General features: G+C 43.2%; 1 protein-coding gene and 1 long non-coding RNA gene across 9 annotated transcripts in view; one reads left to right on the top strand and one right to left on the bottom strand.

Annotated features, from left to right (window-relative positions):
* Window positions 1-14,958, top strand: part of ASB5 (ankyrin repeat and SOCS box containing 5) — a 55,716-nt gene that overhangs the window by 28,381 nt on the left and 12,377 nt on the right. For 4 of the 6 annotated variants that reach the window (XR_005794892.1, XM_040489867.1, XM_040489866.1 and 1 more), the window contains exon 2: window positions 14,283-14,362. Coding sequence is in view for 5 of the 6 variants with exons in the window: in XM_040489867.1 (XP_040345801.1) it covers window positions 14,283-14,362 (80 nt within the window). In the remaining variant the exon portion in view is untranslated. Of the gene's footprint in view, window positions 1-516; window positions 746-9,086; window positions 9,163-14,282; window positions 14,363-14,958 lie in introns of those variants that run through there. The other 2 variants (XM_040489868.1, XM_040489869.1) reach the window with 2 other exon arrangements.
* LOC121039636 (uncharacterized) lies at window positions 3,327-14,370 on the bottom strand. 3 transcript variants are annotated; one of them, XR_005794893.1, is made up of 6 exons: window positions 14,259-14,370; window positions 9,707-9,869; window positions 7,974-8,037; window positions 6,465-6,533; window positions 3,803-4,064; window positions 3,327-3,454 (listed from the first exon to the last, which is right to left on the bottom strand). It is a non-coding gene; the product is annotated as an uncharacterized LOC121039636 (long non-coding RNA). The 3 variants fall into 3 exon arrangements; XR_005794895.1 differs by having other exon boundaries at window positions 6,465-6,474; XR_005794894.1 differs by lacking the exons at window positions 3,327-3,454; window positions 3,803-4,064 and having other exon boundaries at window positions 5,807-6,474.

Raw genomic sequence — 14,958 nt, 5'->3', positions numbered from 1 at the left:
TGTGCCTATATAAATAATAACAGGACTGTGATTTTGTAGGAAAGCCAATTCTAAAGTTAGATTCTCACGAAACGAACATGAGCTATGTACCAGCTGACCCTAATGCACAAACACTGTTTACTCCTGAGGATGAAGAAGAAAGGCTAACCACTCACGGATCACAACAGAGCTTTCTGGCTCTACCGTTCTGTCCGTAGCTGTTTTCAAGGGGCAATTTTACATGGGATTGACTTGTCAATAATTCAAATAGGCTTTCGTATTTTAAACGTAGAATTCATTTCTGTTCTGTTTCCCAGTAGGAAATGCAGTTTTACACATTTTTCCTTTCCGTATCGTGCAAATAGTTAAATACTTCCGGCCGCTGCTGAGTCTCCACTTTAAAAATAGAAAATGCTACTGCGTTTCTGGCCCATCCCCCACCTGCTCCTTACTAACCCCGCTCCAAGTGTTTCTGAATAGAGCTCAGTATCCAGGCCATTCTCCAGTTAGCACACAGGAATCTTTGTGAAAGTCTCAAGGGAAGGAAAAAGTAGTTAGAAATCCAGTCGCTGGTATTTCTTCTGGCTAGAGCAATTGCGCTTATGATACCTGGTTGTCGCAGACAGAAACGTCTACGACACGATGCCCGCAGATATTGCTGTTGAAAGGGACTGCGTACGGCAGATCCTCACGAAAAGAAGGCTAGCGAGTGTAGAAGAACGTTCTACTAAACGAAAAGCTAGCTGGGCTATTCTGACCAGTCAAGGTTAGTATAGCGGCCATTGCAAATCCGTTGGTATCCTGCAGTAAACTATGTTGACCTGTTTTTCGCAAATACTAACTTTAAGCTGTGGGTGCTTTCCAGAACGCGGGTTCTGAAATGTAAATGTATGGCATGGCAGAGGACCGCACTGTTTTCACTTTTTAGTGTATGGAGAATGCATCTGTGGACCCATTTCTATGACTGTAGATTAAACACAACGGTAAACTCTTAGCCTCTGGGTTGTTTACCTCTCTGTTTCCGCAGGTGCTTCCAAGTTGGTATGGAAACAAAGAAAGATGCTGTGAAGCAGGAAAAGACTGTTCACAGCCATCAAAGATGAACATTTCGAATCACTTAAATTGGACCAGAACGTAGGAGGGTGATGGAGGCAAGAAAATGAATAGAATGGGTTCCTTAGAATACGCTGACACAAAGTCATTAATTTTAGGAATAAAAAAATGTGAAACGTATAAAGGAGAATGAGCGCAGTACCAGAGGGGAGCTTTGTGAGGAAATCAGTTTTAAAAAGAATACTCTAAATGTAAATTTTAGTGGAACACCAGTATGGTCAATAATACACCTAACTGTTGGGAATGCAGACTCGAAGGTGACCCTTGTTCCAGGAAACCTCTATTTCCAAAAACGCTGCAAGACTTGCATTTACTGTGTAAACGATGAAATCTGAGAATATTACTGATAAAGTATTACAAATCTTAAAAATCTAAAAGAATACTTTTAAATAGGATGAAATACTATCACTTCTTTAAAAGACTGAGAAAGCTCCCTAATGCTTCCTCCCCAGCACACATTGCCTTTCAGTTACTTTTTTAACTGTACAATTATCAATAAAAATTAAGGATAGATTAGCATGAATAGAAAGTAGTTGACTACAAAGAAGACAGTAGTGAGCAAGTGTTTATTGAGCGATTACTGTGTGCTAGGCATTGTGTTAGAGGTTGGAAAGCAGTAATAAATAGTCTCATCATTTGCACGGTCCTTAGATCCCGGAGGAATTTAGGCAATTATTGTAGAATAAAGAGCATTTTGTTCCTTCTTCAGTGAAGACTAAATTACCTAAATATGCACTTGGCCACAGGTACGAGCAGCATACAAGAGTTCGGCAAGGTGGCTAAAAACAAACAAAAAATATTAATTCAACTGGATGAGTCTCACACATTTTCACTTAAGACAGACTCCAGAGAAAGTTGAAAGTAAGCTGTAAAATTATATTTTAAAATCTAATTTCGTGTAGAGAAAATAGAGTTTTACACAATTTTCCTTGACATAGTTTAAATATATTAAAAATAAAAAGGAAATGTCCTATGCTTCAATAAAAAAAAAAAAAGTCTTGGCAAACTTTCATTAGATTTAGCTTCAGATGTTTCCAGCACTGTGAATGAGAATGTAAACAGGCCCATTTTGCTGAAGGTAATTTGATGACATGTATCAGAATCTTAAGAATTTACTCTAAGCAGATAATTAGACACATTCACAAAAATAAGAAATAATATTAATTCCTCAAAACTAAAGGCCACCTAAACATTCAGTAGGAGATTAACTAAATAAATAATGGTATACCTATACAATGACATATGCATTATAGCCATTTAAAACATTGTAGAATTATATCTATAAATGAAAACAAAAGGTTAAAAATAATCTGAGCAGTATGGTTGCATCTTGATTAAAAAGTATGCATTTAGAAAAACATTAGGAAGTATATACAACAAAAGGTTTGGTTATATTTGGAAAGCAGCATTGTGATTTTTGGTTTTTGATTACAATGCATTTTGATTTTGATTGACAATGTATTTATTGTCTTATTTAATGTCCCACTTTTATAATTGAATAAGAGAGTACAGCTATTGTTGCTACTATTGCAAATATACATATTATTATATGAGAATGTAGACAACAATTCCACAGTTCTTTTTCATTTTTAGAAGGTAACACTTCTTAGTGTGTTTAATTAGTTTGTTTTGTAGTATTTATTATGGATCCATTATGGATTAACAGCCTACTAAGTATACTGTATGCTCTGTGGTTGAAGAGAATATATTATATGATAAAGTTTCACTGAACATTCAAAAGGACTGAATTTGCTTCCTGGATTGATCAGGTACTGATTTTAACTTGAAGCAAAGCATTTAATCACTGTCTCAGTCTTCTTGGGCTGCCGTAACAAAATACCACAGGCTGGTGGCTTAAACAACAGAAATTAAGTTTCTCATAGTTCTGGAGGCTTAGAGTCTAAGCTCAAAGTGCCCACATAATCAGGTCTTGGTGAGAACTGTCTTCCTAGCTTATAGTTGGCCACCTTCTCACCATATGCTCACATGGACTTTTCTTGGTGCATGTTTGTGGAGAGAAAGATCTCTCTCTTTTTATAAGTCCAACAACCCTATCAGATTAGGGCCCCATCCTCATGACCTTGCCTCCCCTTAATTCCTTCCTAAAAGCTCTATCTCCAGATATAGTCAGCCACATTGGGTGTTAGGGCTTCAGCGTAGGAATTTGGTGGCAGACAAAATAATCCTGTCTTAGTCCACTTGTGCTGCTATAAAAAAAAATACCAGAGACTAAGTAGTTTATAATAGAATTTATTTCTCACAGCTCTGGAGTCTGGAAGTCCAAGATCAAGGTGCCTGCACAGTCATGTTACATGAGGACCCTCTTCCTGGTTCATTGCTGGCACCTTCTCACTGTGTCCTCCTGTGGTAGAAGGGCTCGGATGTCTCTGGAGCCATTTTTATAAGGGTACTAGTCCCCAATTCATGAGGGTTCCACCCTGATGGCTTAAATATTTCTCAAAGGCCCCGCCTCCAAATACCATCACATTGGGCATCAGGATTTCAACATACGAATTTTAGGAGGACACGATTCAGTCCATAGCACTGAATCTCAGTACAATGGAAATAAGAGTCAGAGTTCTATTAAAGACACACTGAGGTTCAAACACTTCTCACACAGGCCCATTTAACCCTTATAACAACTGGAAAATGCAGATACCGCTGCACCCATTTTATAGATGAGGAAACCAATTTAGCAACTTAAACTCACCGACTTGCAGTAGCAAATACATGATGGTCAGATGTCCAATGTAGATACACCTTCCGTCCACAGCCCGGTTTGAGGCCCCCTCCACATCTCCACCTGACCTGTCAGGGCTCTTAGGAAGATCAACATGACTGTGTCTGAGGAAGCAGGAAGAGCCCACTGTGGAGCAGTGGCGAGGGAGACTGAGAAAATGCAACCGTGCAGAGTCGGTGCTGGGAACACGGGATGGCCACACCACTCACGCTCACTCTCAAGGAGCTGAGGTCTGTGGAAGAAAGAGGGCTTACACTCCTGCTGGAGCACTCCGAGGGTTTTCTGGACGAGAAAACTGTGGAGCCAGGCTCTGCGAGGAGGTCAGGGAGAGACCAGTCTAGTTTGGCGAGATAGAACCTTACTCTGAAAATTGGCATGGTCAAAAGACGACAGCCTGCTTTAACTTCCCCATTAAACTGAGCCTCAAGTTCCCATCCCTCAGGCTGAATGGGAACTTTATCCTTTCCTTTCCTTTCCTTTCCTTTCCTTTCCTTTCCTTTCCTTTCCTTTCCTTTCCTTTCCTTTCCACTTATTTTTGAGAGAAAGAGACAGAATACGAGTTGGGGGGGGTGTGGGGGAGAGACAGACAGGATCCAAAGCAGGCTCCAGTCTCTGAGCTGTGAGCACAGAGCCTGACGCGGGGCTCAAACCCACGAACTGTGAGATCATGACCTGAGTCGAGGTCGGATGCTTAATCGACTGAGCCCCCCAGGCACCCCAAGAACGTTATCATTTTAATAATGTCCCCTCCCATCCTTTTCTTCGGCTTTGTGCCGAGGTGGGAGCTGAATGCCAGGGCACTAGGGAGGTGCACTTGGCCTCCAGTCCCCAGGCTTCCTGCTGATGAGCCTGCTGGCCGAGCCATTAATCCCTTGAAACAAGTTCAGCAAATCTTAAAGCTTAAGATGTAAAGCATGCAACTTTGTCCTGAAGGTGGGGACATAAGGGCGAGGGCCCCTCTCTTCCTCTGCCTGTCACCTCTCAGGGGTGTGGCCAAGGCCTGGACACTGGCATCTGGTGCCTCAGGACCAGCATTAAAAACCATCCCTGTGGCTCTCTGCCTCTCCTTCCCTCCATTCCTTTGCCTCTCCCCTCTCACACCTCCCTCCTGCCTCTCTACTCCTTTCTCTTGGCTACCTTCTTCTCCCTCTACCCACCCTCCACCCTCTTCCCCCACCCAGTGTCTAACTCTCCACATAAGGGAAGCTACCACGTCTGCTTTTTGGACTTCTTAAGCCCCAAGGATCAGAGCAGGCAGACCAGCAAAGCAGACAGACAGCCACAAAAGAAGGAAAATTGAGCTGGGGGAGATGATCCAAAAAAAGAAAAAATTGGGGGAACGCGTACAAGAGTCCAGTTTAACATACGCATGGGGCATGTGAAGGCAAGTAACAGAAGATAAAAACAGAAAGTCTAATCCACATGGCAGATAATCTTTTATTCTAGGATGGGCATGTGAGTGGCGAGCCATTCAAGGTTTTGAGCCTGAGAGCAACACGGTCCTAAAGGTGTTTTCGGGCTCACAACAGCCACTCGCTGTTGTGTAGCCCGACCATGTGTGCCCAGCATGGGGTGTGACTGCCATGGAAACGGGGGCCTTTTCTAATTTTCCTCAAGGCACCTTGTGGGCTGGCTGGAACTCTAGGTGCTTTTGGAAGTTTAATTCAATGACAGTATTAAGGATGGTGGGAGAGAGATGGGCATCAGGAAGACCATCCAAACTGAATTCAAAAGGAAGTGGGCCATACTTAATTCATCTTTGTGTATCTCTGGCATCTAGAAGGGTGAAAATTGCTTAGAAGAGCACCATAAACGTTTAATAAATGAACAAATAGTGGGTGAATGTGAAGGGCAAGATTATTGCTTAAGGAAATACTCTTAGGACTCATTGATGGGGGGGGTGGGGAGTGGCTTGGGGCAATGGAAGAACCAATGAATTTAGGAGTCAGGGCCCCCAAGCTCTAGAGCATCATGTGATTTTGAACATTTATTCATCAACGAACATTATTAATGGGCTAAGTATTGGGGGGCATGGCAATGAATAAAATACATCAAGTCCTGCTTTCCAAGATCTTATATACTAGCGGCAATTATAAGAAGAAAAATAAAGCAGGGTAGAGAGACAGAATGAAGAACAGGACAGGGAGGACTTCTTAGAAGATGGCCAAGGAAGGGCTCTCTGAGAAGGTGCCGTGCCAGGGCAGAACAGAGGTCACAAAGAAAGCCATGTGCAAATTTCACAAAGAGGCACGGCAGGCAGAGCGAACAGCAGTCCATGAGGTGTGCTTGAGGAAAAACAGTGAGGCCAGTGTGGCCGATGGAAGGGGTCGGAGGTAGAGCCTGAGATCAGAGAGGAGCCTGGGGACACTGGTGGCTCACAACGACGACATGAGATGTTACTTTGGGCAAGAAAGGAAGCCACTGGATTCTCCGTGACTTCAGAAGAATCATTTTGGCTCCTGTGGTTACAACAGACTATCGGAAGGTCGCAAGTAGAAGCACACAGACCAGTCAGCAGGCTTTTGCGGCACATCAGGTGGGGGAAATCGTGGCCGGTAGTGGAGCAGCAGCAGTGAGGGTTCTAACAGCCAAAGTCTGGATTACACTGGAAGGCGAGAGGCGGGAGACTTACTGGTATCTGCCTGTGGGGTGTCAGGAATAGAAACGAAGGATTACACGGAAGCTTCTGGCCTCACAGCACCTGGATGAGCGGCATTGTCAGGAAGTGGATAGGAGATCTAGGAGGAGTCTGGCACGAGTTCAGTTTTCCATGTGAAGTGGAATTGCCCACTTAAATACCCAAGTGGAGAAGTTGGAAGAGCCAGCTGGAAATTTAAGTCTGGAATTGAGAGGCGAGAGCTGGTCTGGAGATGCAAATTTGGGCTCATCAACACGTGAATAATATTTATACTGATGGGACTAGAAGAGATTCCCCCTAAGAGCGAGTGTAGGCAGATGCTAGGAGTCCGCTTGGGTTGAAGAAAATTCACAAAAAAAGAAGTACTAAGCCAATAATAAGTAACTCCCTCCTTGCAGAGGAGCATATGAAACAGTGACCATGTATGAAGTTTCCTTGAAAATGGTTGTGCTTACGTTTAAGACCATATTATTAGGGCCAGGTGATGGGGGGACGGTATTGTTTAAAACCATACAGAAGCAAAAAGAAATAACTGATTTTGAGAGAAAGGTGACAAGTTTAGTTTTAGAAATGTATTGAGATGATTGACCTAGGTGAACATCCAGGAGTAAATTTCAGAATTGGCACAAAAATTTTTGGGAAGCCCAGGGAAGAGACTTAGGAGATAATTGTCCCTAAATTTTGACCATTCTCTATCTATTTATAGCCCCCTACAGATATCTAAGTAAGAGGAGCTAAAGCTTCATAACCTTAATTAAGTAAGTTAAGTTGTTCTACCCTCCTGTTTAAAACAGGTCGCAAAAAGCTCATGGGGCAGATATTTGGAAATAATTGTTGAAAAGGGAATTTGGATTGTTTTTGACAGATTTCAAATGTGTTTGCTACTATGCTAAGTAGTTCGCAGTGACTCCAACCCTGTGATGTATAGAGATTTATCCTTCCCATTATGGTTGAGAAAACTGACGTTCAAGAGGTTAATTACTACCAAGTTCACAAGTAGGATCTGTGCCAGAATTTGAACTCAGATCCACCTGAAGATGTCCAGCGTGCTCTGCCCACAGCCCCAGTGACCAGTGACAAGTAATTGGAACGACTAGATAGTCTCCTCCAAGAGCAGCACTGTTACCTGAGCAAGGCCTTACAGTCTCTTTCTCTCTTGATTTTGGATATTCGTGGATATCATAGTGAAATCTCTGCCTTCACTTTGTTAGAAATCCAGTCTTTTTTTTTTAATGTTACTTATTTTTTGAGAGAGAGACAGAGCATGAGGAGCAGTGGAGGGGCAGAGAGAGAGGCAGACACAGAATCTGAAGCAGTCCCCAGGCTCTGAGCTGTCAGCACAGAGTCCGACGCGGGGCTCGAAGCCACAAACCACAAGATCATGACCTGAGCTGAAGTCAGATGCTTAACAGACTGATCCACCCAGGCGCCCCAAGTCTTTTTTTTTTTTTTTTTTTTTTTTTTTTTTAATTTGAGCTCAACCCCAGCACTTTTTTCATTTACCTGTTGTCTTTTTCTGTTCGGGACCAGACACTGTCTTCTTAGGAGATAATGACGGGATCCTAGACTGTGAACAAGAAACCAATGAGAGTAAGTTGCGTACCCATGCAATTCACCACTTAGACCTAAAGTTTCCAAGGCACAGCTGTGGCTGGTGGTTTTCAGATCTGGACGGGATTTTTCTGAGGGAAATTTCAGAGAGGCAACAGTGATGGAAAAAGAGGACAGTCTCAAGCTGGGGAGGGACTGGTTTTAACAGCATAATGCTTCCCTCCCTGTCAGGCGTGTTCTCATGGGTTTATGTAGCTCTATTTATGTGGTTGAACAGAAAAGTACACCATCAAGGTCAGTAAATGCCTGGTGACGTTTTAATTATTTTGTAAACCCGTGAGGAGGGATGGGCCAGATGTTGAGCCTGAAGCTTCTCTGCATTTTGGGATCTTCTTTAAACAAAACAATACAAAATTACAGAGTCTTAGAAAGTGTCTGTGCAATGGAGGGGTCCTGAACTTAAGTTTGCACTGGCTTCATGGTAAATCCACTGCCATTTTGAAGAAGATAGTTGATTTAATGCTTTATAGCAAAGGGAGTTGTAAAATGCATTAACATTTGGTACCGATTCATATAGGAAGATGTCATTCCCATCTGTCCTGATAATTTCCGGTTTGAGATAAGTGTCCTGACTTTCCTATTTTGAGACCAACTGAGCAAAGTGGGAGTGACCCAAACACAGAGAGCCCTCTGCACCACTGCCAGTGCGAGGTTAGCTCTGGAATGAGGCTGCGTCCTACTCCCGCACGTGGGACTAAGGAGAGCCAGGCACAGACCCTTTAAGAAGCAGATTGGTGTCATCATCGCTAGGGGTAGAGCTCTCACTGTAATGCTTGGAGTTTATTGCAAGGCACATACTGTAAAGAAAAAATTAGGTAGGATAAGCAATTTGTCAAAGAGGAATGATCAGTAAGAAAAGGCAGTTTTGAAAAATAAATCCGATTTTAAAAGCTGTTTCGTTTTGGGTGGTGAAAGGTCATGTTACAAGGAGCTTAGAGGTCCTTAAGATGGCCGAACAGAGCTAGCAAACGACAAGCGAGTTTTGTTTTGTTTTTTTTTTTATGTTGATAAAAGAAAGATATGAGTCGGATTTACCTCAACAGTGGCTGGCTTGAAGTGCCATGGGGAGATGGCGATTTAGGTACAGTATACACTCTTACCAAACTGTATTTATCTAAGAAAGAGAATGTTTTTGCTCTAGCCATGCGATGTTTACAGAACAGGGTAGGCTCTCTCCCTGTAAATTATATACCAGATGTCTGGGGACTGGTGTTGTTTCTAAATATAGTCAAGTTACCTCCGTGTGGCACAGCACGGCCTTCACAGAAGGCACCCGATCAGCCTGGCGAAAGTTACAGGCGTTTTGTAAAACTAATTTTCACACTAATTCATCCTAAAGAGTTAAAGTGGACACTTAAAAAAATCTTAGCTACCCAGTTAAAGTCTGACAAGATTGTAAAGTTCCTGAACTGTTGTATATGAAGCTATGGGTAATTTTGCTTGGTTTTGAGAGAAAGTGTGTCAATCGTTCTAATATAAAGCATGTCCATGTTGAAAGGGACGATATTTTATATGCAACACAGCTGAATGGAAATTTGCAGTTGCCGAATATCAGATTGTGAAGGCAGGAAATACGGAGGGGTGGAGGCTTAGGTCAAAACAGGAACCGGAATTTGATCTCGTACCTGTGATTCTCACACGTTATGGATTCATTTCAGAGATTCCTCTCCAGCATTACCGGGAATGAGGTGGGGTTGCTTGGGAGTTAAGCAAGCAGAGTTCAAACAAACAAGGTGCCTTGAGTCCCATGCACGTGCTATAGGTCACTCCTTTGGTAGATGGACATACCTACACTTCAGAAAAACGTAGCATGAGGTGTTGTTTGTTGGCTTAAATACATTTATAAATCATTCAGTTGCTTTAGTTTATTAAACTGATAGCACTGAAAATTATTTTAATGCTGTTGTTTATGGTTCGAGTTTCTCTACTTTTGGAAAACAATTATTTTTCCCTAAAATTCCTACTAGAAGCCCCCCTATTTACCAGTTTGTTTAGCAAAGACCACCAGGTTATTACCTATAGAGCAGGCTCTGTACTTGCTCATTCCCAGTCCCCCTCTCAACCCTGTCTGACTGTTGCTGGTGCTTGTCCCATTTTTGGTGGAAACCGAATCTTGGAAAAGTTAGATGACTTCATGGAAGCCACTGTCCTAAACTGGGATGCGAATCGTGGCCCGCCTGGCCCCTCCGTCTCTTTCCTCCTGAGCTTCTGTGCTCTAGCTTTATCTGTGTCTCCTTTAATTCTCCTGCTCCCCGCCCCTCCTCCAACCTTCCACCCACTCCCCCATCCCCAACCCAGTTCTTGTAGGAATAATGGCAGACAGCAGGGGGCCCATGCTTGATCTCTGCCTGATGGGCCAAGAGATTCCTCATCCAGCATATCTCCAGTGGTTTTGTAACTGACCTCCCACCACGCTGCCCTGTAGGTTACGTTTCACTCCCTTGTCTTGCCTTTGGAGGTCATGTAAATAGAAATAGTACCAAAGACACATAAGGAAAACCTGGCTCAGCTTTTTCTCTCCCCACCATAATAGACCTAAGTCTTGGTGAAAAAGAAATTGAAGGTGCCACAGAAAGCTGTGTGACAGTCTGGGGAACAAGTGGTGGTTGGGGTACAGGGCGGTACCTTCAAATACTTCCATCTCTTTATTTTGGTCCTTCTGTTGCCTGTTTTCTAAATGATCCTTTTCCTTTCTTCCCCCCACCGCCTTCTTTCATGAACACCAACAAGCAATGCTGAAATTGTTCAGAAGTATAATACAACGATTTTGATGGGCAAACACATTAGTTTGCAAAAGGGGGATATCAAATTGCCGCCAGCTACAAATATTGTTCGCTTTGCTGCCCCTTAAAGGTCTTCATAAATATACTAGATAGAAATGAGCCCAAAATGAACCCAAAAGGCTATTTCTCTAAACTTTTCCCAATCTCAACATCTGGTTAATTGCCATTTAGCTAGTGACAATGAAAGAATAGGCAGCAATAATGAAACGGCATCATGTAATTCAGCATATATCTTTTAGAGGTAAATTAAGGCAATGAATTTATTGAGCCAATATACAGGAGAGAAAACATGATCATTACAATCATTATAAATACTGTAAATGATTATTTAAATTTATATATTTAAGCAAGGATTACTTAAAACTTTATTAATTTACTACTGCTCTTCTGAGCAAGCTGAACTTAGTGATTTCACATATGTGATCTCTTTGAAAAGTTGTTATAATTTCCTTATTTAAATCTTCACAATGAAATTGATATGTGTTCTTAAGTTCTCCAGAGTTTCACTCAGCAGTCAAGTTTACTTTAATGATAAAACAAACGTGTATGACTTTTATTTTTATTTTTAAAGTTTATTTATTTTGAGCAGGGGGGGGCAGAGGGCAAGGGAGAGAGGAAATCCCAAGCAGGCTTCTCATTGACAGTACAGAGCCCGATACAGGGCTCGATCTAATGAACCATGAGATCATGACGTGAGCTGAAATCAAGAGTCGGATGCTTAACGGACTGAGCCACCCAGCTCAGTCCTGATTTTTAAAGCCACCTGATTTTTAAAGCATCAGGTTTCACCTCAGAAGCTGAAACTCAAAACATAGCCGTTTCCCCAAATAATATTATTTACGATGGCGACTTTGCACTTTTAGCGAGAACATAGCGTTCTAACTTCTTAGAAATGATTGCTTTGTCGCCAAATATTGTCCTATCAACAAATATTTATTGCTGTGCATTTCAATCCTACTTTTAATATATAATAGGAGTGTTGCACACGGGAAAGAAAGAATGCCCAAAAGCTAATAACGGTAAATCTTCTTTCAGTTGACAGCTCAAAGAATTGGATGTCTGGCTTGCTAATCTTCTGAATAAGCAAGAAATAATGCTGGCTGGAAAGGGAGAACAGAGCAGTGTCATAACCAACTCCAGTTAGATTATGTAGCTCTCTTTAAATGATGTTTCTCTTGGCTCTCACGTCTCAGCTTTAAAATAGAACTAATAGGGGTGCGTGGGTGGCTCATTCAGTTAAGCGTCTGACTCTTGGCTTCAGCTCAGGTCATGATCTCGGCGTTCATGAGATCGAGCCTTGTGTAGGGCTCTGCACTGTCAGCGCAGAGCCTGCTTGGGATTCTCGCTGTCCGTCTCTCTCTGCCCCTTCCCCACTTGCACTCTCTCTCTCTCAAAAATAAATAATTTAAAGGAAAAATTTAAAAACTAGAATAGTTGTCTATGCCTCGGCGAGTGTAAGGAGGAAGGGGGATCATGCACACGGTGCTGGCACAGGTGTCCCATGGCCCACCGCATGTCCCACGCGGCGCAGGCTGGGCATCGGCCACCATTACCGTTCCTGGTACATCAGGGGTAACGGGAAGAGAAGCTGTGCCCCCTCGCCCTCGGGATTTGTGTCTTCCACAACATCCCATAATATCACTGGATATAAAAAAGACTGATGATGGGCAGTTGCCTTCTGCCCTCTCTACCACGTTCACTCAGTCATTTCACGAATCCTGTGATATGTGGCCCACATTTTATTCGGTGAACTCGTTTGGACCTCCCTTACAGTGTTCTGGCAGAGTTCTTCTGTGAGACCATAATTGAGGAGGCCTGGGTCCATGTGAGACTTCTTCAAAGGTATGAAATCATGGGAGCAATGCCGTGTTTCTAAAGTACTGCCCCGTACCGCATTTCCCCTCATTTCCTGACCTATTCAGAAAGCTTCAGACATGCTTTTCATAAAATGTCTGTTTCTAGCAGCTAAGTGACTTTATTTAAATTGTACCAGGACTGATCAGCAGGGTTTTTAAACATTATTTTTGTTTATTGCGTCCTGTGGATCCTCGAAAGGAGGAAGAGGGAGTAGACAAGAAGACAGATACTAGCAAACATAATCCCATTACGTCAGGAAGGCTCTCCCTCTAGCTAGCAGTGCTTCAGCTTATCAGCCAATGAGACCCCTTAAAGGAACGTTTTCCTGATTGGCACGGTCTGCATGTTTAATCACTGGAAAACCTCCACGGGTGATCTCTCGTGTAGATTAAATAGAATCAACCATGCTGATCCTGTTTAAATTACAAGAAAATCACCGGGCACCAAGCCGGTATCATATAAAACCACCTGGGTGGACCACAAGGGTTGGAGAGATAGGGGTGGTTGGATGCCAGATGGCTCTGGGGGAGAGAAGGACATGGGGCTTTCCACACGGGAGGGCACTGATTTTCTAACGAGAGGGGCGCATAGGCATGTAAGAAGGGGGAACTTGGGGGACAAGGTGGGTCAGTGCCTTTTTCTTCAGGATGTAGGGCTGGAGGGGTTGCCGACCATTGGTATGTGGAGAATCAGTGACCCCTGAGGGAGCCCTTGGCATTATCGGCACCATTTCAAACATCAATGATAGTCTGCTCCTCCCAACCCGCGACACCCCTTTCGAGGGCCCACTGGGCTTGTTCGAGGGCGCAGGATGTAGGGGTCAGCTACTCATTGTCCTTGGCAACCTGGCATAGCTCCTTTACACCTCAGGGCAAACTGTAAGGAGAGGACAGTCTGGGGGTGCAGAGAGAGGGGGGCATGGCAGGGCGGGCGTAGAAAGTAGAGAGGTGGGGTGCTCCTGCTGCTAGCCTTCCTAAAAGTGCCCAAAAAAGATTTTTGGGGGCGGGGCACCCAGGTGGCTCAGTCTGTTAAGCGTCCGGCTTTGGCTCAGGTCACAATCTCACGGCTGGTGAGTTCAAGCCCCACATCGGGCTCTGTGCTGACAGCTCAGAGCCTGGAGCCTGCTTTGGATTCTGTGTCTCTCTCTCTCTCTCTCTCTCTCTCTCTCTCTCTCTCTCTCTTCCCCTCCTGTTTGCACTCTGTTTCTCTCTCTCAAAAATACACAAACATTAAAAAAAAAGTTTTTTGGAGTTCTGAGAAACCATGAAACAGGTACTTTTGGGGCATATCTAAGGGAACTTAATCCTCCCCTTCTTTGGAAGACAGTTCAAAAGGTACAGTAGTTCTGGGATTGGTCAGTTCCAGAACATGCTTTATAGCCCTTGGCATTCTGAAACTGCCAGGCTGGATCTTTTAGACAAGAATCAGACTTCCTGGTATATGGTCAGGTGTCTCAGTCACCTTGTTGAACACAGACTCTGAAGAGTGTGTATTTCACAGGAACTGAGTGTGTCCGTCAGGGTTCACTTCTACTCACAGATCTCGTCTTCTTTTCCAACAGGTTCCTGGGCAGACCGGTCACCACTGCATGAAGCAGCAAGTCAAGGTCGTCTTCTTGCTCTGCGAACACTGCTATCCCAGGTGACGTATTAGCTACGGCTGGAAATACATCCCTGTCCCATGACCGTAGAACATTAACTTTCAAAAGTAATCAAAGAAAAAAGAATAAAGCTGCTTAATAAATGCTACCAGTCTTTTTTTTGTTTTAACCCCTATATCAGTCAGCCCTCTACTTTGCATTTAGCTTTGAGATTTCTTTATAAATATTTGGGTATAATCCTATGTCTTAATATGCCGAGTTTCTCATACAGTATACTTGCTCACTGAAACATATTTCAGCAAGAAGTCACTGGACGTATGTATTATTCATTTAGCACTTCAACTATGCTTTACTCTATACAGTGTGTGCAGCTAATTGCAGAGAAAGTTTGGTCACAAAATATCCAAAAAGGGGTAATCAGAGCAGATGCCCAAACAAGCTTTTTTACATTAATCTGTCCTCTGTGATGGCGAATTACCCATGAATGCTACAGAGTGATCACTTCTCTCCCTGCCCACGAAAAGCATAGATTCCTTACAGAAACACAGAGCACTCTGGCTTAGCCTGTGCGTTGTTAAAATTGAACGACGTGATTCAGAAGCACACCCAGATCTGGAAGTCATTGTCCTGGTGCTTC

This window comes from Herpailurus yagouaroundi, unplaced genomic scaffold (assembly GCF_014898765.1).
Source record: "Herpailurus yagouaroundi ecotype Mexico unplaced genomic scaffold, PumYag 181, whole genome shotgun sequence".
Classification (NCBI taxonomy): Eukaryota; Metazoa; Chordata; class Mammalia; order Carnivora; family Felidae; genus Herpailurus; species Herpailurus yagouaroundi.
The sequence above is the reverse complement of the archived record's forward strand: the minus strand, read 5'-3'. Positions and strand labels throughout refer to the sequence as shown.